This window comes from Vanessa cardui, chromosome 28, assembly GCF_905220365.1.
Source record: "Vanessa cardui chromosome 28, ilVanCard2.1, whole genome shotgun sequence".
Classification (NCBI taxonomy): Eukaryota; Metazoa; Arthropoda; class Insecta; order Lepidoptera; family Nymphalidae; genus Vanessa; species Vanessa cardui.
In genome coordinates this window covers 1,873,053-1,900,121 of record NC_061150.1, presented here as the reverse complement: position 1 = coordinate 1,900,121, position 27,069 = coordinate 1,873,053, and the positions used below count along the sequence as shown (strand labels likewise).

The 27,069-nt window shown below is 37.4% G+C and overlaps 1 protein-coding gene across 1 annotated transcript in view; it reads left to right on the top strand.

Moving 5' to 3' along the window:
* Positions 1 to 147: 147 nt before the first annotated feature.
* LOC124541426 (programmed cell death protein 4) overlaps positions 148 to 27,069 on the top strand; it is a 33,574-nt gene continuing 6,652 nt past the window's right edge. Inside the window, exons 1-7 of the mRNA XM_047119295.1 lie at positions 148 to 672; positions 11,363 to 11,523; positions 21,069 to 21,170; positions 22,959 to 23,076; positions 24,248 to 24,407; positions 25,177 to 25,266; positions 26,720 to 26,852. Coding sequence (XP_046975251.1) covers positions 423 to 672; positions 11,363 to 11,523; positions 21,069 to 21,170; positions 22,959 to 23,076; positions 24,248 to 24,407; positions 25,177 to 25,266; positions 26,720 to 26,852 — 1,014 coding nt within the window. The 5' untranslated portion in view covers positions 148 to 422. The remainder of the gene's footprint in view (positions 673 to 11,362; positions 11,524 to 21,068; positions 21,171 to 22,958; positions 23,077 to 24,247; positions 24,408 to 25,176; positions 25,267 to 26,719; positions 26,853 to 27,069) is intronic.

Genomic DNA, 27,069 nt, shown 5'->3' with positions numbered 1-27,069 from the left:
GCTCAGTAAATGTAGTAATACCTAAAATAAGTAAATTGATTTATTAAATGCATTGATAGACTGTTTCTGTATTGATAAGATCAACATACGCTCCCTTAATCATAGGAAATTCAATTATATACAGCATAAATTAAACATTTAAGAGGGTATTACTGTGACCTAAATATGTTTACTTGGTAAAGTTGGTATTCCCGATATTTTATTATGTTATTTTGCTAACTTCACGTCAATGTGCTCTCAAAACAAATACGCAGAGTGCATGCTATACACAAATACGTGTGCTTCGTAAGTCTCTATTGTTTATGAGTCCCATTTGCAATTACTACAGCAGATTTCCTAGTGGAATCCTAGTGGATTCGCTTTAGTATTGCGGCAAAAGATATTTAAACTACCATCCCACCCGAAGCCGGCTGCTAGCTATAATGGAAGTAGATCGCGTTGCATCCGATTCGGAAAACGTGGCGGTGGATGAGAATGTAAAACAAGTTGTGGAGGGAGCCGGGGACGCTGTTGCCTCCCATACGGAGAAATTGCGTCGCAAGCACAAGAAATATGTACGGAGCAACAGCAAGGAAGGGCCCAGCCCGGTTGCTACTCCACTCCCGAAATATCGCAGTTGGAAAAATAGTCGACGACCGCGCAACGGTCATGGCAGAGGGCTGCCCAAGAAAGGTACGTGCTATTTTCAGCTAATACCGGCTACATAATAATGATATTTATGTCAAGCGATACGGAGAAAGTTCTGGAACGTTTGTATGGGACACATATACGTGCCTTTCGAGTATATTTACATACGTTGTGTTTACTACGCACCGGTAGAACAATATTATGGTGTGTTATGTATTTACATTGCGGCATTTTTAGCGTTGTTTTCAAGGTCAGGTAATCGCAGTCTGCTTTTGCGCAGTTACGATTCGACAAAAGGGTCCATTTTCGTGTCGATTGCCGTAGGTCATTAATTGTGATAGTTGAATGACACATTATGCAATCGAAGCTTGTAAACAACTTTCGTCGTTCATCCAAGGCTATTTTAAACTTGTTTATCTAACGCGGTTTACAGATAAAAATAAACGATTAGCGATATAAATGTTTTTGTACTGGCTGGTAATAAATAATTTTGAATATTTACAAAAGTTATAGAAACGGAGGTTCCGATACGATCAAAATAACGTTGTTAAAATTTTTACGCGCCTCTTTACGAAAGTGAAGGTCAATTTTGTTTTTTGACCTTGTCTAATATATTCGACGAAGACGGAAATACATATCTTCTAAAATAATAAAAATAAAAAACAAAATATTTGTTTTGTCTTTATTTAACGTAAATTAATAATTCACTCGATAATCGGGATCAATAAATATGTATAAATAAGTAGATACAATAGATAAAAAATTTGTTTTTGGTAAGAAAAAACCAAATTGTAGTTGATTTAAAATATTGATGTTAAAGATGCTTTATTGTGAAGCTTATTTGATTTTAGATATGTATATATGTACTTTACAATAATGTAAAACATACATCATATTGATGCTGATGTCAATTCTACATTTTGGAAAGCAGTGTGAATAATTTGCAAGAAATTTACATAGTTATAAAATTATCAAATTTAATTATGTTCATATGCACAATTATTGTATTTATAGAAATGTAAAAACTTTCCTTACAGTAAAAAATATTTTTTCTTGACGGACTATCAATGTCCATTCATAACTTTGGCATGTAGTAAGCTGAAATTTCGGAGTATAAATATAATAATATATGTCAATAAAATGTACTCAAAAAGGATTTTAGGTAACTCCATCCTTAGAGGCATAGTATCTATGATGGGTTTTGTTATGTTGTTATTTAAAGTTAGGAACGTGAAGGCTTTCATTATCTGTACTGTTTTAGATAAAATTCAATAAAATATATAATAATAAAGTTGATGCATTACACTTTTCTGTAATCAAAATCAAAATATTCTTTCAAGTAGGTTAATAAAAGAACTTTTAAATTGTCATGTTAGGTATGCTGTTGAATTAAACTTAAAGCTACCAATTGGGAAGAGTCTGCCGAGAAGTACCGGCAAGAAACTCCGTGGTTACTCTTTTGCACCATAACACTAACTCAGACCACTAAGTTGACACTAACGAAATCTTGTTCTGAGTATTGATGTTTTTTTAATTTAATTACGTCCCATGTAAATATAAACGATTTTTTCTAAGATTTATAACATGATTCGCTTCCTTAGCTATTTGCCTCTGCTTGACGATGCTCATCTACACCCTTTCTGCTACTTCCCTTATGGCAATTGCTATCTTTATCTGCCTTCCCACACTCCTGTTGTCCCCTTCCATTTATACACATTACTTTGTGTATATATTATTTCATTTATTGTTTGCAATTAATCTCAACTAGTTTTATAACTGCAAAATATTGTCATGGCCAAGCCAATGTACCAAATATAATAAAAAATTTAAGTTTTGAAGCCCGGTTGCGACTGCTTACCATCAGAGGACCCATTTGTTCAACCGTCAACATATGTTGTGAAGAAAATCCTTAGTCTTGTTTTATTTGTTGACAAGAAATAATTAGTATTAGTAATGTTAGTCTAACCGACTATACATATAATAAAATTGGAGTGTCTCTTTGTAATATTAAAATAACAACTTTTTACTACATGCGTATGTACCTATACACGGTACATATATACAGTACATAAAATAACACCTTTTACAATTTTTGTCTGTTTGTTCCGGCTAATATCTCAAACAGTTGGACCAATTTTTCTTTTGTAAAGAGGAGTAACTAACGCTAAAAGAATAACTGTTTTTCTTCGATACTGACGAAGTCGCGGGCACTGCTATTATTATATATATACCTACGTAGTATTTTTATTATGTTACAAAACATATGTTGTATGAAACGAGGCATTTGTTTAATGGTATATAAAATTCAAGGTTATTTGTGTGTGCTATCTGTGGCACATGGTTTCGGTCTGCGAGTAGGGGGAGGTTCAAGGGCACCGGTTGTGTAGTTTAGACGTGAAAGTATAACGAATAAATAAACTAATTAGAAAGTATAACGAATAAATAAACTAATTAGTATTTGTCATGATTTTTAAATATGCTTATCAATGATATTCTAGTAAACAGATGACATTAACGCGCATAAAGTGAAGACTAGAAAACGTCCTAATTGGGTCGTTTGAAGCTTTATGCCAGTAATACGTTATAATACATCATAATTATGTAGTAATACGTTTTGCGTAATGAAAACATCTAGTTATCCCTTTTACTTATTGTTTTTATCAAGCTATCCTTTTTATTTGTAACGAAATTTAAAATAAACGGTCCCCGGCACGGCACACTTTTTTCTGTTGTTAGTATGGGTATTACATATCTGTTTATTAGAATGTCATTGATACTTATATAATTTTAATTTAAATAATAATATTTAGTATGGTTTTCATTTCTAAATACGTATTTTTAATTGAAATATAATTTATTAGTATAGTATGATTATTGATTCGGTTATCGACACCGTATAGTGGGACTCCCGCCAATTCCTCTCGTGGCGCGGTGAGGCGACTGGTACTGCCTGGCACGCGAAAAACAAAAGGCGGTGGATTTTGAACGGGATTGGGAAAAGTAAACTAGATAGAGGTTGGGCGTTATCATAAAAATTAAGGGTGATTGATTGTGTACACAGATCTGTAATATTGTATATGGATATATATATATTATCTGTGTATTTATGTATCTGTCCCCTCGAGTGACACACATCGCGGAAAGCGCGGGAATACAAGATATAGGTATGATTTGGGCGCGGGTGAAGACGGTGTGAGTGCACGGCAGGTGGATATATAAATAAAATATATATTTATATGTAACTTGTAAAACAATCTTACAATTATATATGTGAACATTACAATGCCGATTATGTTAAATAAATGTATTTATATAATATCGAGCTGAGTTTGGATTTATAAAATATTCCTCTTAATTTATGGTGTTGAATATCACGTGATTTTTTGTCATGACGATGATATTTTAAACCTACATCCAGGATCAGTTTCTAAAAGTCTCTAACCGCTGTCTGTCCCTATGTATGCTTAGATCTTTGAAATTTCGCAACGGATTTTGATGCAGTTTTTTTTTTTGATAGATAGGAAGGTTCGAGAGGAAGGTTTTTGTATATAATATATGGAAAATATAGTAAACGTAAACTTAGTTACGTAAGAACTATGGACTATCATGGTCGCCCCCCCTAAATCATCTTATGTAATAAATGGATGGTCCCTATGTAGAAGTAACATTACCTACTTCATATTTTATTAACTCACATGTAAATATATATATATTTATATATATGTATTGACTGCTTATTGTTATCGACATAAGATTATTGTTTTCGCATTTGTTTTCGTAACGCGGCGTTCGTTGCAAATGAACTGCGTAGTAAGTTTATCTAAAGGCGTGTTGCTATCGTTGAAAAGCGCAAGATAAAAAAAAAAATAGGCAACAGCAAACAACAACAGCTTGTAATTAAGGTTTGGAACATGTTCCGACACGCTGTTCCTATGCGTCTTAGTGGAATACACATGTGGCAGAATTTCTAAACAACAGTACGCAGTATTGTTGCGTTCCGATTTGAAGGGTGAGTGAGCCAGTGTAACTACAGGCACAAGGGACATAACAGCTTAGTTCCCAAGGTTGGTGGCGCATTGACGATTTAAGGAATAGTTAATATTTCTTACAGCGTCATTGTCTATGGGTGATGATCACTTACCATCAGGTGGCCCATATGCTTGTCAACCTATTCCATAATAAAAGGATTAATATGTCACAATTTTAGAGATTTTATTGTTTTTATTTTCTTACAAGCGGCTTATGTGTGACCTCGCTTAACATATCGACGCGGCTCGAAATTCGTTCGGTAGCGATAACCTATTTAGATCGAAGGAGACGATACCAACAAATATACGAGCACGTGGTCGATCGAGAAATGTTATATATTATAATAGTTAAAGTAAGAACTAGCGCGCACCGGTAACTTTTGTCACGGTGACTGTTTCGTCACTCTCGTCGAGTCCGTGAATATGTATGGAGGTGCGCGCACGTTACGACATGACAATTGGGTGACATTTGTGTCTGCATCTGTTCATATTCACGGACTCGACAAGAGTGACGAAACAGTCACCGTGACAAAAATCACCAGCGCGCTAGTGCTAACTCTGTTACCTCTTCAAGCTTAAAGCGCTGGATCGATTTGGACGGTTGTAGAGATTTAATATAAGTTAAGAATATGAAACGTCGCGTTATGGGGGCTTGAATTAAATACGGTTTATACGCGTCACACGCAAAAATAAATTTTTCAGCGACGGGACATGTCAGCTGATCGAATGCTGATGATAGGACACGAAATTATGGAAGACTTTGATTACTAATGACAAAATCGATTTTGACTATGTCAATTTTGATGCGGTACTTAGCTATCGCAATAAAGATAAATGAAAACACTGGGACGGCATAGTGTCGTCAAATTTGTAATCTAAGTCAATAATAAAAAAAACAACCCCCAAGGGTGGAAAATTGGGTATGAACTTTTTTATACGCAATATCTCCGCCGATTATAAACCAATTTGAACGATTATTTTTTTTTTTGTGTTCACGCATTTGAAGTCGGTTTTATTTTTATTTTATTTGGGATAAAGTATGAACTAATTATTTAGTATCAAAAGTATTGTATATATAAATATTATTCCGTTGTAAATACGTCCTTATCAGTTCACAAACAAGGTAAAGCTAGTATGAGTCATCGTTTCTTATCGTTTCTCTGATTTGTTTTATTGAATTTAAATAATATTTTAATGCTGAAATGTCAAACGACTAACGTTAAGATCGAGAGTTTTTATTCCAGTTGGATATTAAAATCTCAATAAAAAGGGTTTTGAAATCTCCCTCTGATTGGGTTGTCTGAAAGAGATGGGCAATAAGCCATAAGACCGTCCGTTGTACACCACTCTTAATCTACTTATTTTTTTTATATTCTATTTTTGCATTTTATTAATTTTGTGTTACTTTCTTTTTTTTTTGTTGTTTTTTGTTTGTGGTGTGCAATAAAGAATAATTAATTAATTCATTCATTCATATTACCTTGATTTTTTTATGCTATTTTTTGGTGGACGAACATATGGGCCACCTGATGATAAATGGTCACCTCCCATAGATAGTGGCGCTGTGAGAAACATTAACAATTTCATCGCCAATGCGCCACCAACCTTGGGAACTAAGATGTTTTGTCTTGTGCCTGTAGTTACACTGCCTCGCTCACCTTTCAAACCGGAACACAACAGTACCAAGTACTGTAGAGTAGGTAGAACGGTAGAATATATGATGAGTGAGTGGTTCCTTCCCAGACGGGCCTACGACCAAGTAACTAGTATAAGTCTACCCGTGACCACGAACGCTGTAAAGTGCTCGAAACGTCGGGATGTTAAAAATAATTAATACACGCGATTCAAATCCGTTATAACTAGTTTTATTTCAAGTAGTATAAGTTTAACTGTATGCGTCTCGCTTTTTACTAACAAGTTGTCCCCTGTTTCGTTTTTCTTATTTTTCGATTTGCTCGTCTGGCGTTTGATTTGATAAAGAGCCGTGATGACCCAGTGGTTAGAAGGCGCACATCTTAACCGATGATTGCAAATCAAACCCAGTCAAGCACAACTGAATTTTCATGTACTTAATTGGCGGTGAAAGAAAACATCGTGAGGAAACCTACATGTGTCTAATTTCAGTGAAGTAGTTTTTTGGAATATGCTCTTAACCTTCTCTGAAAAGGGGAGGAGGCCTTAGCTAGGAGAAATTTACAGGCTGTATTGTATATAAATAAAATAGTATTGCTTTGAGGATCGAGTTTGCGAAATATCAAATTATAATCAAAATCTTTAGTTGTTACGTTGTGAACGTTCTATCGTTTCAGACAGACAGATGGTCAGTTTTACTGTCGTATTTGTAATCATTACATATTATAAAACAAAGTCGCTTACCGCTGTCTGTCCCTATGTATGCTTAGATCTTTGAAATTACGGAACGGATTTTGAAGCGTTTTTTTTTTTCAATAGATGCATTGATTCAAAAGATTTATGTAAACATGCACAATATAGTAGCGAATGACTGAAAAACTGTGAACAGTGTATAACGATAGACATATGCATAAAGAATATATTATTTATCCTTATCGGGTCTTTTACTTTCGTTTTGTATAATAACAAGATAGTTATTCAACTTCAAATTTGAATAGCATTTTGTTAAAACAGGTACTTAATGAAATATATACATTGAAACATTTGATTATTTGATCGAATTATATATTCGATAGGTATTTGTAAATAAAATTGGTCAACGATACATATAGGTTGTAGTAATTACAGTTAAGTATTTTCAAACAACGTATTTGCTAGTGTATTATTACTACGGTTCTTTTGAATATAAATAATATGAGAAAAAAAATAGATTCAAATATTCAACACTCACGAGAGAATTATTTGATTATGTTAACATTTCATGTAGAAGAAATCATATTACGCATACTAATTTTGTTTATACGACTTTGACGTATTTTCAACAAGTGGGTAATAATCTATGGTGTTGAATATCATGTATTTTGTTGTCATGACGATTATATTTTAACCCTACATCCAGGATTGGTTTTTAAAAGTCACTCACTGCTGTCTTTCCCTATGTATGCATAGATCTTTGAAATTTAGCAACGGATTTTGATGTGGTTTTTTTTTTGATAGATAGATTGATTCGAGAGGAAGGTTTTTGTATATAATATACGGAAAATATAGTAAATGTAAGGTTAGTTACGTAAGAACTATGGACTATCATAGTCGCCCCCCCTAAATCATCTTATGTAATAAATGGATGGTCCCTATGTATATACCTACTTCATAATTATTAACTCAATATGTGTAATGTATATTTATATGTATTGACTGCTTATTGTTATCGACATAAGATTATTGTTTTCGCATTTGTTTTCGTAACGCGGCGTTCGTTGCAAATGAACTGCGTAGTAAGTTTATCTAAAGGCGTGTTGCTATCGTTGAAAAGCGCAAGATAACAAAAAATAGGCAACAGCAAACAACAACAGCTTGTAATTAAGGTTTGGAACATGTTCCAACACGCTGTTCCGATGCGGGTTGGTGGAATACACCAAAATTTCTATGAAAGACACATTCAGGTTTCGTCACGATGTTTTCCTTCACCGTCGAGAACGAGATTAATTATATAAACACAAATTAAGCACATGAATATTCAGCGCTTGCCTGGGTTTGAGCGCGCAATCATGTTGCCTCAAAAAATAGTTTTTTTAATTTTTTTATTTATAATTGATATTTATTTATAATTGATATTTTAGCTTTTGGATTGTATTGGGTATGCTTTCGTTATTCCAAGTTTGTATGTTTGAAGACTACTTTATTTACTTGGAAGTAGGGCTTTGTGCAAGCCCGCCCAGGTAGGTACCACCCACTCATCAGTTATTCTACAGCTAAACAACAGTACGCAGTATTGTTGCGTTCCGATCCGATTGTGAGTGAGCCAGTGTAACTACAGGCACAAGGGACATAGCATCATTAGTTCCGAAGGTTGGTGGCGCATTGACGATGTAAGGAATAGTTAATATTTCTTACAGCGTCATTGTCTATGGGTGATGACCACTTACCATCACGTGGCCCATATGCTCGTCAGCCTATTCCATAAAAAAAAGGATTAATATGTCACAATTTTAGAGATTTTATTGTTTTTTTTTTTCTTACAAGCGGCTTATGTGTGACCTCGCTTAACATATCGACGCGGCTCGAAATTCGTTCGGTAGCGATAACCTATTTAGATCGAAGGAGACGATACCAACAAATATACGAGCACGTGGTCGATCGAGAAATGTTATATATTGTAATAGTTAAAGTAAGAACTAGCGCGCACTGGTAACTTTTGTCACGGTGACTGTTTCGTCACTCTCGTCGAGTCCGTGAATATGTATGGAGTTGCGCGCACGTTACGACGTGACATTTGTGTCTGCATCTGTATATATTCTACTTGACAAGAGTGACGAAACAGTCACCGTGACAAAAATCACCAGTGCGTGCTAGTGCTAACTCTGTTACCTCTTCAAGCTTAAAGCGCTGGATCGATTTGGACGGTTGTAGAGATTTAATATAAGTTAAGTATATGAAACGTTGCATTGAATTAAATACGGTTTATACGCGTCACACGCAAAAATATTTTTTTCAGCGACGAGGCATGTCAGCTGATCGAATGCAGATGATAGGACACGAAATTATGGAAGACTTTGATTACCTACTAATGACAAAATCGATTTTGACTATGTCAATTTTGATGCGGCACTTTGCTATCGCAATAAAGATAAAAAGAAAACACTGGGACGGCATAGTGCCGTCAAATTTGTAATCTAATTCAATAATAAAAAAACAACCCAATTTCCCACACTTGGGGTGGAAAATTGGGGATGAACTTTTTTATATATGTTTTTTTGTGTTCGCGCATTTGGAGTCGATTTTATTTTTATTTTATTTAGGATAAAGTATGAACTAATTATTTAGTATCAAAAGTATTGTATATAAATATTATTCCGTTGTAAATACGTCCTTATCAGTTCACAAACAAGGTAAAGCTAGTATGAGTCATCGTTTCTTATCGTTTCTCTGATTTGTTTTATTGAATTTAAATAATATTTTAATGCTGAAATGTCAAACGACTAACGTTAAGATCGAGAGTTTTGAAAAGGAGGTTTTATTCCAGTTGGATATTAAAAGCTCAATAAAAAGGTTTTAAAATCTCCCTCTGATTGGGTTGTCTGAAAGAGATGGGCAATAAGCCATAAGACCGTCCGTTGTACAACACTCTTAATCTACTTATTTTTTTATATTCTATTTTTGCATTTTATTAATTTTCTTTTTTTTTGTTGTTTTTTATTTGTGGTGTGCAATAAAGCATAATTAATTAATTCATATTATCTTGATTTTTTTTTCATGCTATTTTGTGGTGGACGAACATATGGGCCACCTGATAATAAATGGTCACCGCCCATAGACAATGGCGCTGTGAGAAACATTAACAATTTCATCGCCAATGCGCCACCAACCTTGGGAACTAAGATGTTATGTCTACACTGGCTCACACAGCCTTCAAACCGGAACACAACAATACTGAGTACTATCATTTGGCGGTAGAATAACTGATGAGTGGGTGGTACCTACCCAGATGAGCTTGCACAAAGCCCTACCACCAAGTATTCTGCAATTCTGCAGTATGTTTAGTATCAGTATTATCACTGTGCGAAGCCGGGGCAGGTCGCTAGTATTAGTATAAATAAGTAGAACAACATTGTAAGTTATCAACATATACTAATATTATGAGTGTATTTGTTTGTTTGTGTGTAGAAGATAATCTCGGAAACTAATGATTCAATCAACAACTAATTTCCTAAGTAGAAAGTAACCTTATTTCTAGTGCCATAGGGTATAAATTATTTGTCGCTTTATCGTCTATGAGCAATCGTCGTAGCTTCTTACGTCTTTTTTATTTATTTTTAGTTTATAGAACTTTTGGCAATAGTAGTTACTGAGTTTCCTGCCGGTTCTTCTCGGTGGAATTTTCTCTTCCAATCGGTGGTAGATTTAAATTTATGTTGATTAAAACGTGCCTTTATGATATAATAATACTTTGATTAGATTTTGAATAAAAAAAACAAAGAAATTATTGACATGAAAAGTGAACAGAGTCACAAAAATCCAGTTGAGACCACTAGGCCACTTTTACTCGGCGGTAGGACTTTGTGCAAGCCCGCCTGGGTAGGTACCACCCACTCATCAGTTATTCTACCGCCAAACAACACTATTCAGTATGGTTGTGTTCCGGTTTGAAGGGTGAGTGAGCCAGTGTAACTACAGGCACAAGGGACGTAACATCTTAGTTCCCTAGGTTGGTGGCACATTGACGATGTAAGGAATAGTTAATATTTCTTGCAGCGTCATTGTCTATGGGTGATGGTGACCACTAACCATCATGTTGGTGGCCCATATGCTCGTCCGCCAACCTATACCATAAAAAGGCAAGCCTGTTGCGGGTACCAGCTACTGTTTACAATGTCGTAGGCTTATTCAAGAGATCGGACGATATACGTAAAGATACTATACTTGGATGTCTCCATATAAAGAATGGTTCATATTTCCTACAGTGCAAAACAGTGGTGGTGACCACTCACCGTTAGTCCTTAGTCCATTCATCAGACAGCCTCAGCATGTCACTTTTTTTTTTATTTTTTGGTATTTTAAATTTGATGATATTTCAGGCGGCGCCGGAGGGAAGGGAGTCTGGGGAGCGCCAGGCTCGGAGCTCCTCGAGGAGTACGTGGAGGACGCCAACGACCCCAACTACGACTCGGAGGCGGTCACTAACGGCGACGTCGAGTTCAAACAGGTGATAGTCGAAGCGGATCCGGAAGAAATCGTGGTGAGTGTTTGTTTATCACTTATTTCGTTTTACACGCACAACAACAGCCTGTAAATTGGGCCACTGGGCTGGGCTAAAGGCCTCCTCTTCCTTTGAGGAGAAGGTTTGGAACATATTCCACCACACTGTTCCAATGCGGTAGAATACACATGTGGCAGAATTTATATCAAATTTGTTCTCACGATGGTTTTCCTTCACCGCTGAGCACGAGATGAATTATTAAGACAAATTAAGCACATAAATCAGCGGTGCTTGCCTGGGTTTGAGCGCGCAATCATCGGTTAAGATGCACGCGTTCTAACCACTAGGCCATCTCGACTTTACACGTACAGACGATATATATAGTAGTGGTAGGTGTTATTAGTAGAGATTGGTTGTTAGGTATCAGGTATAAAGAATACACTCCTTTCGTGGACTCAGTGGCAGGCAAAGCCCGTCCGAGGCCGGCTAAGCTGAATCATACCTAACGCCCCCTAACCCCAGCTATAATTTTTTTAAAGTTTTACAAGACTTTTAATCAGTTTGTATCTGTGTGTCTATAAATAAGATGTATCTGTGAGCTGAGATGGCCCAGTGGTTAGAACGCGTGCATCTTAACCGATGATTGCGGGTTCAAAGTTCAAACCCAGGAAAGCACCACTATATATATGTGCTTAATTTGTGTTTATAATTCATCTCGTGCTCGGCGGTGAAGGCAAACATCGTGAGGAAACCTGCATGTGTCTAATCTCATCGAAATTCTGCCACATGTGCATTCCACCAGCCCGCATTGGAACAGCGTGGTGGAATATGTTCCAACCCCTCTCCTTAACGAAAGAGGAGGCCTTATCCCAGCAGTGAGAAATTTACAGGCTGTTACTTTACTTTTTTTACTATGTGTGTCTATCTCATGAACGATTGATAATATCACAGATGATGTATTTCTGTAACTAACAATAAATATGACTTGATTGACGACCTCCGTGGTCGAGTGTGTACACCGGTTATGGGTATGCCACTCCGAGGTCCCGGGTTCGTCCGGACGAGTCGATGTAGAAAGTGTTCATTAGTTTTCTATGTTGCCTTGGGTCTGGGTGTCTGTGCCGTCGTAACTTCTGATTTTCCACAACACAAGTGCCTAAGCTACTTACATTGGGATCAGAGTAATGTATGTGATGTTGTCCAATGAATATTTTTGAGCCGTTTTTAAAAATGGTACGGGACCCTTCGTGCTCGAATCCTACTCGCACTTGGACAGTTTTTTCTTGCATAGTTATTATTAATGATAGCGATGTAAACATTATTCTCAATTATAAATAACGTTATTATGCAATACGTGTGACTAATATGACTGACCTACCCCACTAGATATGCACTTGGTTGGACGCGTTCCAATCAAAGATTTGCATATAAATAGTGCATGAACTAGACACACCTACCTCGTGTCAATATCGTATGACCACGTTGCATTCGAGTTGTTAGAGTGCGGTCACACAGGTCGAACGTGCCGCATACGATCGCCGGATGTCTGCCTGTGACCTTATACTTGATTAATATTTTTAATAGGCTATTTGACAATGCGAGAAATGAATAGTGAATTATTGTAATCAGTGTATATTATGAGTTTAAAAATGGTTATTTAGTAACGAAACTTAAAAATAATGCTTAATTTATTCAAAAATCAATAAATAAAAATGCATTTTTTCAAATGTGTGGCGCGTGACACAAAACGCTCCTGATTGGCCGGGCTTATGATGAAGTCACTTTCTTGTAAACTCTTCTTTTCTACTATATGTACCACAGATTAAAATACAGCAAAGTGACGTCACCGACCCCATTGCAGCGCCATATTGTCTAAGTAGCGTTTTCGCGCGTTATTTAAATATGGAATTTTGAATATGATATTTTTCGGCAAATATGTACTACAAATAAAAAAAATCAACTGTTACCAGTCAAATAGCCTATTTTGTCTGTCGCCCTTTCACGGCCAAACTGCTGAATCGAATTTGATGAATTTTTGGATGAAGCAAACTTGAGCTCCTAGAAAGTACACAGGCTACTTTTTTGCCTGACACATGATAAGGAACACCTTAAAACACAAGCGAAGCTGCGGGCGATTACTAGCAGTTCGCAGATACGAAAGAATTGATTGTTTGAGTTGTAATAGTTGAAGAACGCTTCACGTTGAGGCGTTGAGTTACATGAGAGAGAAAGATGATATGACTTTAGTGGGAAAGAGTAAGAGAAAGAGAAAGTGACTTCATCATAAGCCCGGCCAATCAGGAGCGTTTTGTGTCACGTGACAAACGTTTTGAAGAAACGCATTTTTATTTATTGATTTTTGAATAAATTAAGTATTATTTTCAAGTTTCGTTGGTAAATAACCATTTTTAAACTCGTAATATACACTGATTGCAATAATTCACAATTTATTTTTCGTATTGTCAAAATAGCCTACTGCATCGATTTTGGACGAAGTGAAATTCTAAGTTTCGCAGTTACGAAAGAATTGATCGTTTTAGAGTTGTGAATGAAATTTTAAGAAGGCTCCACGTTGAGGCGTTGAGTTAAATGAGAGAGAAAGATGACTTTAGTGGGAAAGAGATAGAGCTATCCACTCAAATATTCTCTCGCTGTTTGTTTGATTATTGCCAACATTGATAGTATAACCGCGTGTTATTTCAAATTTTATTATTATCTGTAATCCGTGGCTTTGGTCGCTTTTTAAGGATTGGTAGTGTAGACCAGTGATTCCCAAAGTGATCTAGGTGGACCCCCAGAGGTCCACGGAAGACATGATGGAGGTCTAAGTAGGCGTGAATAAAAAACGGGGTTCGATAAGATGTTAATGGGGGTCCACGAAAATTTATCTGCTTTTGATAGTAACCTTATTAATTTTTCGTTGTAATTCTATTCTTTTAATAAATAAAGTGTTAGAAAATTTACTTTATTTCTTTTTTATTGTACCTATCGGAATATAGGGACGGCACTCAGAAGCGACACAATTTTTATTTTTTGGCGACTTTAAGAATGTGGTAGAAATGTAGCAGCAGTGGGTCTACCGAAACCAATAAATGGTCCACGAGAATAATAAGTTTGGGAACTACTGGTGTAGACTATGTCATTGTTTAAGTTCACGCTAGCTTCACACTAAATTTAATCAATTTCGGTTCAGTGGTTTGGTTTGAAAGAGTACTAGATAGATACTCTCCCATTTATAATATATAATATAGATGGTGATTTGTAACATATTATATCTATATAGTAAATAGTCAGCCGAGATGGCCCATTGGTTGATGATTATGGGTTCAAACCCAGTCAAGCATTTTTTGTGTACATACTTCATCTCGTTCTCGTAGAAAGATCGTTTAAATGTTTTTTTGTTAGAATATGTTACTTGGACATTTTTATAATTTGTCGTTGAAAAAAAATAACATTAATAGTTTTATTAATTGCTATCATATATGTTAATAATCATAAATAATAATTTTCATGAAGGCCATTTTGCATTGTATTTTTATATTGCCATACATATTTTTAATAAGTAAATATAAATAAAAATAAACTAATTTTTTTAAGCTGAATACATCAATACCTTGTACTGTTATTTATATGTTCAAATAAAAAACGCGCCTGTCACAGAGGCGCTGTCACTTTTTGGCGCGAAGTTTGGGTTCTTTAAACATACTATTTCTGAATCGTAGAGTACTTATTTTTATTATAATGTCAAAATGAATTTAAACCATTCCCTTTATAAAGTCGTTTTCACTTCTGCTCGATAAGATTGATTTATGTATGTAGGTATATACTCTTCTATGAAATACAGGGCATTTCATAGAAGATTTTTTGGTATAATTAGTATGTTACCTAGTAGTATTTTTTTTTATTGGGTTAGCAGTGTTATGTATGTACTTAATTAATCTCGTGCTCGGCTGTGAAGGAAAATATCGAGAGGAAATCTGCATGTGTCTAATTTCATAGAAATTCTGACACATGTGTATTCCAATAAACTGCATTGGTACAGCGTCGTGGTATATGCTCCAAACCTTTCCCCGCAAAGGGAGAGGAGGCATTAGCCCCGCAAAGATAAATTTACAGGTTGATGATGCTGTTATTATATATTTAAAATTTGTAAACGATAGCGCGATTTAAAATACACGTTACGCCATCTAGCGACCGAAAGATTAAACATTTTGACATTTCTAAATCGGGATCGTTACGGCTTTGTCTTTGTTCGGTTCGGTGTCATAAGTCTAAACAGATGTATTTTTTCATCTACAGCTGGCGTAATGTTTATTTGATTGAATATTTTATCCGATAATCTTCTCGCGTCGCTGACACTGTTACATAAAATATTGTTAAGGCGGTGGGCGTGCTGCTCGAGACGGCGGGAGCGGAAGCGGAAGCGATTAAAATGGGTACATTAAGACCTCCATGCTCGAGGATTGTGTACACCAGTTTTCATTGGAACTCTAATATTGACCCGGGAAATTCGATACGTGGCCGAATCGATGTAGAAAATTCATTAATTTTCTATGTTGTCTTGGGTCTGGGTGTTTGTGGTATCGTTACTTCTGATTTTCCATAGCACAAATGCTTCAGTTACTTACATTGGGATCCGAGTGATGTGTGTGATGTTGTCCAATATTTATTTATTTGTTATTATATTGCTGATACTAAGTGGTCACCATCGCCCATACTGGCGCTGTCAAATACAGTGATCGTCCCTTACATCGCCCATTCGCCACCAACCTTGGAAACAAGATGTTATGTTAATTGTGCCTGTAGTTACACTGGCTCGCTCGCTTTTTGGGATAGCAAGTATAGTCGGCGTAACAAAAGGTTCGTCACCTTAAGATCTATCTTCGTGCGCTCAGTGCGAGCGATAATCTGCTTTACAGATCGAGAATGACATGTTGCGTCGCAATGATTCGACGTTTAGATTCGAAAGGTACTAAGAGCTTAAGATTTGATAAAGGAATTAATTTGAAAACTGACGAAGGTTTTCTTACTCTGACCGTACAAAGATGATCATGACACCATTTGTCGTATCTCCACGATTTGAGAACATTCCGATAGCCGCTACAGGTAGTATCGGAATACTTGGCGTTGATATTTTGAGCCTCGTTCAGTTCCGCGGTCAATTGGAAGGCAAAGCCAAATTAGCTTCAAAAAAGCTGGGCGTTCTCAGCAAGGCGAGACAGTATTTCACGTCGGCCCATCGCCTTAAACTTTACAAGGCGCAAATTCGGCCGCACATGGAGTACTGCTCTCACCTCTGGGCGGGTGCTCCCCAGTACCAGCTCCTTCCATTTGACCGCATCCAACGTAGAGCGGCTCGAGTTATCGACGATCAAGCCCTTTCCGATCTCCTTGATCCTTTGGCTTTGCGTAGAGATGTCGGATCACTCTGCATCTTCTACCCAATTTTTCACGGGGAATGTTCCGAGGAATTGTTCGGATTAATCCCGGCTGCTGAATTTCACCTTCGGACATCTCGCCAAAATTCTAAGTTTCACCCGCACCACCTTGATGTCCGAAAATCCACAACAGCGCGATTTCTCAGACATTTTCTGCCTCGCACAACTACTTTGTGGAACCAGCTTTCGCCGGCGGTTTTTCCGAACCGATACGACATGGGAACCTTCAAGAAAAGAGCGTACTCCGTTTTTGAAAGGCCGGCAACGCACCTGCAAGCCCCCTGGTGTTGCAGATGTCCATGGGCGGTGGTAGTCACTTTCCGTCAGGTGAGCCTCCTGCTCGTTTGCCACCTATGCCATAAAAAAAAAAAAAATGCTCACGCAATGACATCGCCACGATATAACGAAACGCTGGTAAATATTATTCGACGACAAAAACGCTCCGCTTATCAATTTATCAATAGTACTCGGCGCTGTCGAAACCTAATGAGGACACGAACGATATAAAAGTATTATAAACTAACTGCTCGCCCCGACTTTATAGACTAGCCGTGCCCGCGATTTCGTCCGCGTTTAAGAACTAGCGCGCACTGGTAACTTGTTTTGTTTGTTATTTTTGTTTTTATGGAATAGGTTGGCGGACGAGCATATGGGCCACCTGATGGTAAGTGGTCACCATCACCCATAGACAATGAAGCTGTCAGAAATATTAACTATTCATTCTATTATTATTGTTACTATTGTTGGTGGCACATTGACGATGTAATTCCTTACACCTATATTAACTATTCCTAGTTAATATTTCTTACAGCGTCATTGTCTATGGGTGATGGTGACCAATTACCATCAGGTGGCCCATATGCTCGCCCGCCAACCTATAACATAAAAAAAGATGGTGACGCCATTTGCGGGCGCCAAAGACAGCAGTCAAAGTGCAGATAGCGCAATTGTGACAGTGACAATTTTGTCCCTAGCGGACACAAATGTCACCCAATTGTCACGTCGTAACGTGCCGCACCTCCATACATATTCACGGACTCGACGAGAGTGACGAAACAGTCACCGTGACAAAAGTTACCAGTGCGCGCTAGTTCTTAAGTTACTAGATCTTTGTAGCGTGACTTTATTCTTATCTTATATATGACTATTAGTCGTCCGCGGCTACGCTCACTTTTAGCGTGTTGGTTGTCACGTGTTAGGCGAAAAAGAGCCTATGTATATATATAATAAAATTAATAAAATACCACAGATATTTTTAACTTTGCCGTTTCGTAAATTCAAATCGTTTATAAAAAATAGATTGGTAAATAAGGCGTATTATTCGATACAAAAATTTGTAGATGATAAAAAAGCGTGGAGTTAATACCTGTTGACTTCCAAGCAGAATTAATTTAAATAATTGTATTTAACTAGTTTGACTTTGTATTTTTTAGTTAGTTTCTTGCTGGTTGTTTTCGGTAGAATCTACTTTCCGAAACGGTGGTAGCTTCGCTTAATTGTAAACTGTTATTAATTTTTGAAGTGCTTGTAAAAGGCTCCTTGAATAAAGTTTATTTTGATTTTGATTTTTGATTAACAGTATTTGTTTTACAGAATTGTTTAAAATGTTTGTTTAAATTAAAGAGGGGGTGGGAGGGAGTTTAGGGCGAATAAAGTTTATTTTGATTGATTGATATAAAATTTCTTCAAATTCGGCTAAGCATTTTGATCGTGAAAAAGCGACATAGATTCTAAAATAAAAGTAGCCTGACTTACTTTTATTACAAATATATGTTATTTAGATATATGTACCGTGTATACATACATTTGCATTTAGTTAAAAGCGGTTATTTAAATATTACAATTAGTCACTTCAAAAAAAAATAATTATCTAAATCGGTTCACCCAGTTAAAAGTTATGAGGTAACAAATATAAAAAAAAATACAGACGAATTGATAACCTCCTCCTTTCATTTCATTTCAAAGTTGCAAGTAAATTAATATAAAAACGCATAAAAGTAACAAAGTATTATGTTTGATGTTGTATGTAAATGCCACCATCTTGTCCTGGTTGCGCACGCGCATGTCTAGCATAATCAATCCAGGAGGTCAATGACTATTGCTGTAATGCAATAACAATACCGATCTGTTGTAGAGTGTTTTGTATAAGCTGTACGATTTATTGTTTATATAAAAAGTTTTTTTATGTAATTTATGTTTTGTAAAGAGTAAATACAACATACTATAAATAGTATGTAATTTTATATTTAGCAGTCGGGATGGATAGTAAAAATATATCGATGTTGTGTCGTATCGATAATTTTGGACGTCACATATATATGCGATGTAAAAATTATTGATAGAATATAAATATCAGTATTTTTTTACTTAGTGACCAAATTATGAAAATGAAAAAAATGTTAGAACGCACGAAATTAAAAAAGTAATGGTTTCAAACGTTTTTCAAAACTGACGTCACGTTTAATTCTTATCTTCTAAAAAAGTGACTATTATGGTTTAATATTTATAACGTAAGAATCTAAAGGGAAAATGAAAATACGTTATGTAATGTTGTCTTAAATTTTCGCGATTATTACACGTCCGTTATAACTACAGTGTAAACTCCATGTAACGTCACTCGATTTAACGGCAAACTCTCTAAAGCGTCGAAATCAATTGGTTTTAGTTGGTTTAGCTTGTATTCTATACAATGATACACTCTACATAACATCACACCCACTCTCAATAACGACAAAAATTGAGAAATAAAAATTAAGTTTTTTTCCTTTTAAGTTGCTAAAATTAGAAAAAACTGCGCATCTGTGTACGTTCTTTTGTCGCTTTATTATTCTAGCCCTCAATAAACTCGAATGTCGGCACCACGCATTAGGAACTTTCTAAGAAATTCGTTAATTTGTTTACAAATTGGGATTGCTTGCACGTGTAGACTGTGACCATGCCTAATAAGTATGAGTCATGGATTACAACGTTATCATATGTATTCTACGATTGATGAGGTGGAAACAGAACTTGAGTTTGATAGCGACGACGACCTTCCATTAACTGAGTGGATTCAGCAGGTCAACATGGCAGGAAATACGGTAAATTTTTAAATCTACATCGAAGTAGACAACTGCCTGTTTACAACGGCTTCACTCACAGACATAGCGTTAAAGAAGTTCTGAAAGCAGCTAAATAAAAGGCGTCAGACAAAAATAACAGAGTATACGCAATAGCGTTCAAATAAGATATATATATATATATATATATATATATATATATATATATATAAATTTTGTACATAACTACTAACAATAGACTAAAATAAACTTTTTTTTTCGAATTCTGATTTTTCTTCTCTTCATTTAACGACCACTCTTTATAACGCCATAAAATGCACAGTCCCTTCAGTGTCGTTATATAGAGTTTACACTGTAGTTTTATTTAAATGAAAATACGTTTTTACAAAGTAACAATTTATGAAATGTTTATTTGTATTTGTAATATCAAATGTTCTAAAAATACGCTATTTTGAGGTGCGAACCGCGGCAATCACGCGGTTTCAATTAATTTTTACTGTGCATTTTTTCTTACGTAGGAATTATCGAAACTCCTTCTCCACCACCTTGTAAGAAAACAAAACATGGCTGACCCCCCCCCTAAAACCTTTTACGTAATTAATAAATTTAAACAATTCTGTAAAACAAATGCTGTTAATCAAAAGCAAAAACAAAAAATAATTTATTGAAGCACTTTTGAATCGTCATTTAACAACTACATTAAGTGAAGCTACCACCGGTTTGGAAAGTAGATTCTACCGAGAAGAACCGGAGAAGAACCGGCAAGAAAGTCAGTAGTTATTCTTTTTCAACATTTAAAAAACATTTAAGTTAAATACAATTATTTAAATTAATATATCCTACTTGGGAGTCAACAGGTATTAACTCCACGCTTTTTTATAAATATTGAGCCGAAATAACTCAAACTTCAATAATATTAAAAAAAAATCAATACAAAGTATGTGTAAATTGTTGTAATGCGTGCTTGCGTGCGTACGTACGTGCGTAGGTGTGTGTGTGTGAGATAGAGCGAGAAAGAGATATAGTTAATATGAGAATTGATTGTTGTATTAAATAAGTATTTATTGTGTACGTCTGTTTGTTTCAGCGTAAATCGGAACCGGTTATATTGGAATATTTCGAGCACGGCGACACGAACGCGGCTGCTGAGGACTTCCTGGAATTCGTTACGTCTACGAGGAGTCACTTGGTGAGTGCTGATTGTGGGAGATAAGGTGGTCTAGTTGCTAGGACCCAGGGATCTTAGGCGGGAGTGATGGTCTTGAATGCGAGAAGGAAAACTTGGGAAACTTTGGGAGAGCGAGCAGGAAGGGAATAGTGTGCAACAATAGGCTATTTGACTGGTTTTTAAAATCCATTTATATTATTTAGTAGAGGTTAAGGGACCCAGTAAAAGTTGTTTATTTTATTTCTAGTACATATTTACCGAGAATGTCATATTAAAAATTCCATATTTAAATAGCGCGCGAAAACGATACTTGGACAATATGGCGCTGCAATGGGGTCGGTGACGTCACTTTGCTGTATTTTAATCTGTGGTACATATAGTAGAAAAGCATGGTTTACAAGAAAGTGACTTCAAAATGCATTTTTATTTATTGATTTTTGAATAAATTAAGTATTATTTTCAAGTTTCGTTGGTCAATAACCATTTTTAAACTCATAATATACACTGATTACAAATATAATAGTCAAATAGCCTATTGGTTACTCAGTAGTATTATGTAGTGTATTGTATTTCTTTTGCCTCTTAGTCGAGTTTCTTAGTCGCTTTGAAATTCTGAAACTATTCTTAAAAGTCGCCAAAGCATCACCATTCTTTTTCTTTTTTTATCCCAATGAAAAACGCGTTTTCCTATTTTCCTTTAGCCAAGCTCTAGCTTGCCTATCGGGGTACTGATAATCCCTTCTCCCGGCCACCAAAATTGGGAGGGCTGAGATGTTTTATCCCTTGTACCTGTAGTACGGAAACACAACATGAATTATTGCAAGAAGTGTATACCAATTATCGCCTTGAATAAAATAACACAGATTTATGTTCTTATTCTATCCGTGCGTAATCGGAGTCAGTTACTCTATCACCGATCAACGCTTTCTGTCCCTATGTATGCTTGGATCCTTGAAGTTACACTGATAGGAAATAATAATAATAATAATTGTTTATTTCAACAATAACTAAGACAGTACAATAACATTTCAAAGGCTGACTTCTTTTGAGAGCCGTGAGCTCCCGCGCCAGAAGAAGTCGCTCTTCCTTGACACACTCATACTTTAGTTCAAAGTTATAAGATGAAACAAGCTAGGAATTACAAAAATATATATACATAATAGTTTAAGGTAGAACGCTCTCCCTCTCCCTCTCCTCTCTCCCTCTCCTCTCTATCCCTCTCTCCTCTCTCCTCTCCCCCTCTCTTCTCACTCCTTCTCTTCTCTCCCCCTCTCTTCTCTCCCCCTCTCTTCTCTCCCCCTCTCTTCGCTCTCCCTCTCTCTCTTTTCTCTCTCTTCTCTCCCCCTCTCTTCTATCTCCCTCTCTCTCTTTTCTCTCTCCCTCTCTCTCTTTTATATCTCTCTTCTCTCTCCCTCTCTCTCTCTCTCTGTGTGTGGGTGTGTGTGTGTGTGTGAGTACGCATGTAAATTACGTGTGTAATTTTCATGTGTAACTCTCTCTTTTCTCTCTCCCTCTCTCTCTTTTATATCTCTCTTCTCTCTCCCTCTCTCTCTCTCTCTGTGTGTGGGTGTGTGTGTGTGTGTGAGTACGCATGTAAATTACGTGTGTAATTTTCATGTGTAAATGGCTAACTGTATAGATATCCAATCCAATTTACAAGACATGATTAAGTAATAATTCTGTATCATCATAACTCAAACTTTTTAGCCACTCAATTATTTTAGAAGTCTGTAGTATGTTTAGTATCAGTATTGCACCCGTGAGAATCCGGCGCTGGTCTAAGATGGAGTATTGTTTAATCTGTTTCAGATATGCGAAACGATAATAGAAATAGCACTCGACCACAAGCTGTCGCACTGCGAAATGGCGTCGGTATTAATATCCGATCTGTACGGAAGACTCTTCTCCGCCAAAGACATTGGATACGGTGAGTGAACGTAGAGTTAAATGGGCGGAGATGGCCCAATGGTGTGTACACCTGTTTTCATGGGTACGCCACTCCGAGGTCCCGGGTTCGATTCCCGGCCGAGTCGATGTAGATTATCATTAGTTTTCTATGTTGTCTCGGGTCTGGGTGTTTGTGACGTCGTTACTTCTGATTTTCTACAACACGAGTGCTTTAGCTACTTACATTGGAATCAGAGTAATGTATGTGATGTTGACTCGTATAAAAAAAAACGATGATTGCTCGCGAAACCCAGGCAAGCGCCACTGAATATTTACGTGTTTAATTTGCGTTTATAAATCATCTCGTACTCGGCGGTGAAGGATAATATCGTGAGGAAACCTGCATGTGTCTAATTTCACAGAAATTCTGACACATGGGATACACACCACCAACCCGCATTGGAACAGCATGAGCTACTGAGACAACTACGACTTATAAATTGTTTGGTTTATATTAGTTCCAACATAAACTGATCAGAATCGAATCCGATTACAGAATCTTTATTCTATATTAGAAGCTAGAAAGAAGCATTACCCTTTTTTTATCGTCAAACTAAAAACTACCACGGATTCGGAAACTATCGATCTGGTAACTGAAATAAACTCAGCTAAAAGAGAAAGATTCCTACTATAATTATTCGTTGGGGGTAAACCCCCACCCCACCCACATATACAAACAAACAAATTGTACGTCTCTACATAAATACATTTTCGAATCCGTAAAGTGCACCACAGACTAATCAAGCTCTCGACCAATGGTATCTCGTCGATTCGCTGTCAAATGTTTTTCAATTGGCTGTTCTCTGAGTAGTATTTTTTTTTTTTTATTGTATACTTTGGCGGACGAGCATATGGGCCACCTGATGGTAAGTGGTCACCATCGCCCATAGACAATGACGCTGTAAGAAATATTAACTATTCCTTAAATCGTCAATGTGCCACCAACCTTGGGAACTAAGATGTTATGTCCCTTGTGCCTGTAGTTAGACTGGCTCACTCACCCTTCAGACCGGAACACAACAATACTGAATACTGTTGTTTGGCGGTAGAATAACTGATGAGTGGGTGGTACCTACCCAGACGGGTTTGCACAGAGCCCTGCCACCAAGTGATGAAGTATTTAGCTTATGTTTCCAATTGTCACGTTGCAGCGTTCGAGCGGCTGCTGGACAAGCTACCGGACCTGGTACTGGACACGCCGGACGCGGCCGTGCTTCTCTCCAACTTCATAGCTCGCTGCGTGGCCGACGACTGCCTGCCGCCCAAGTTCGTGCAGACGCGCGCCGGCCTCGACCTCAATCCGCCCGCCAGGTGAGACCATGGACCGTGGACCATGGACCGTGGACCATGGACCGTGGACCATGGACCATGGCGCCCTCTGGTGGCGAACGGACAAGTACACGGGCCCGTGGACCATGGCGCCCTCTGGTGGCGAACGGACAAGTACACGGGCCCGTGGACCATGGCGCCCTCTGGTGGCGAACGGACAAGTACACGGGCCCGTGGACCATGGCGCCCTCTGGTGGCGAGCGGTCAAGTACATGGGCCCGTGGACCATGGCGCCCTCTGGTGGCGAGCGGACAAGTACATGGGCCCGTGGACTATGGCGCCCTCTGGTGGCGAACGGACAAGTACATGGGCCCGTGGACCATGGCGCTGTGAGAAACGCTAGCCATTCCTCGCAACGCCAATGAGCCACTTACCTTGGGAACTAAGATGTTATGTCCCTTGTGCCTGTAGTTACTGCTCACTCACCCTTCAAACCGGAACAAAACGATACTGAGTACTGTTGTTTGGCGGTCGAATATCTGATGAGTAGATGGTACCTACCCCAGACGGGCTTGCACAAAGACCTACCAAGTAATTAACGATATGTTTACCGTGTGTGTGGTGCTTTCAAATTTTGTAAATATTTAGCCTACAAATAATATCACCCATCCCTTTGCTAAAGAAAGCGCTCCTTAGAAGAATGGTGTCTTCGAGAGTTTGAACCCGCAATCATCGGTTTTAGATGCACGCGTTCTAACCATTGGGCTATGTCGGCTCTCATCGTGTAATTAATTAATTTTATTATTTTCAGACAAGCCATTCATAGAGCGGAGACGCTGCTGTCTATGAAGCAAGGGCTCGTGCGATTGGATAATATTTGGGGAGTTGGCGGCGGCATCAGGTGAGTGGAGCGTCGGTTCTGTATATCGAAAGACATCTAACATCCGATGTCGTCGGAATATCAGATGTCATCGATTTGATGTTGACGAGTAACTATTTCCACCGCATCTAAAAGTAATAAAGTAGGAATACCCACTGTTGCGTCACAGTATATTTAAAACAATATTATGTATATTCACAGTGACATTGATCACTTTGATAAGATCAGTGATAATCATTGTATTTCCACTAGGAGTAAGGATAAGCTTATAACGCCAAGTTTCCGACTCCGCAATGGCAATAAATCCTTCTTGGGGCAAGGTATCCATTTCTATAATAAAATTCCGCAGATGTTTTTAACTTTGCCGTTTCATGAAATCAAATCAATTGTAAAACTACATCGGCAAAGAAGGCATATTATTTTTAAATTTAATGACGATCGCATATGTAGTTGAAACGTGTTAACGTATAGTACGACACAACTCAGATGTATCATCGGCAAAGTTCGTAAAACCGATCACATCCGAATTGAGTACGCTATCCCAAATTATCAATATTTATTTCTCATGCGAATATGATCTTTACACAAACGTAATAACTTGTAATATCGTATGACCTAATATATTCGTCAATTCGACGCGTCGATTTACACGCACTCGCTGTCTCGGGTCGAACTGACGCGGGAATCTATAGCGACGAATAGCGTCGAGTGGCGCGATAGGGAGCTGTTTCTGTTGGTTGTGGGAATCAGCAGTGATCGGCTTTATTGAATTTCCCATTGGTACATCTACTATAACAAACGTGTATAGTAGGACACAAATTAGATGTAGCATCGGAAAATGCAATGGAATGAAAATAAAACCGATTACTACCGATTTACACAACCAATAGACATAGCTCCCTATCGCGCCATTGGACGCTATTCGTCGCTTTAGATTCACGCGTCAGAGAAAGCAAGTGCGTGTAAATCGACGCGTCAAATTGACGAATATATTAGGTCATATGATATTACAAGTTATTACGTTTGCGCAAAGATCATATTCGCTCGAGAAATAAATATTGATAATTTGGAATAGCGTACTCAATTCGGATGTGATCGGTTTTACGAATTTTGCCGATGCGACATCTGAGTTTTATTTATTTATTTAAGATTCACCAGTGGTAAATACATCAACACGTACAAAGGTATACAATTTTAATACAACTTAAAAGTAAATGCATTACCTATTAAGGTGAATACCACTTGCAAAGATACAGTTGGAGATGACGAACTTACAAATAATTAATTGTTAGTAAATCAAGGTTTATTAAAAATGACAAGAATTAACAATAATAGTAAAATAATAACATACAAACAAAAAAAAAAAATAATAAATTAGTTAGCCGACAATTTTGACAATATTTTTTTGTGAAACTTGTTTGATGAGTCTCCAAAGGGGTTGTGTCGTATACATTAACAATTTGACATTTCGCAGGCCGGTGAAATCGCTCATAAGGCAGATACAGCTGCTTTTGAAGGAGTACCTGACGTCCGGCGACCTGGCCGAGGCAATGCGCTGCGTGCGCGAGTTGGAGGTGCCGCATTTCCATCACGAGCTCGTCTACGAGGTAACGGACGGACAGACAGACATATATATATATCTAACAGCCAGCTGAGACGGCCCAGTGGTTAGAACGCGTGCATCTTAACCGATGATTGCGGGTCCAAACCCAGGCGAGCACCGCTGATTCATCAGTCATCTACGAGGTAACGGACGGACGGACACACAGACAGATATGTATATGTATGAGGTCAACAGCCAGCTTGGCGAGATGGCCCAGTGGT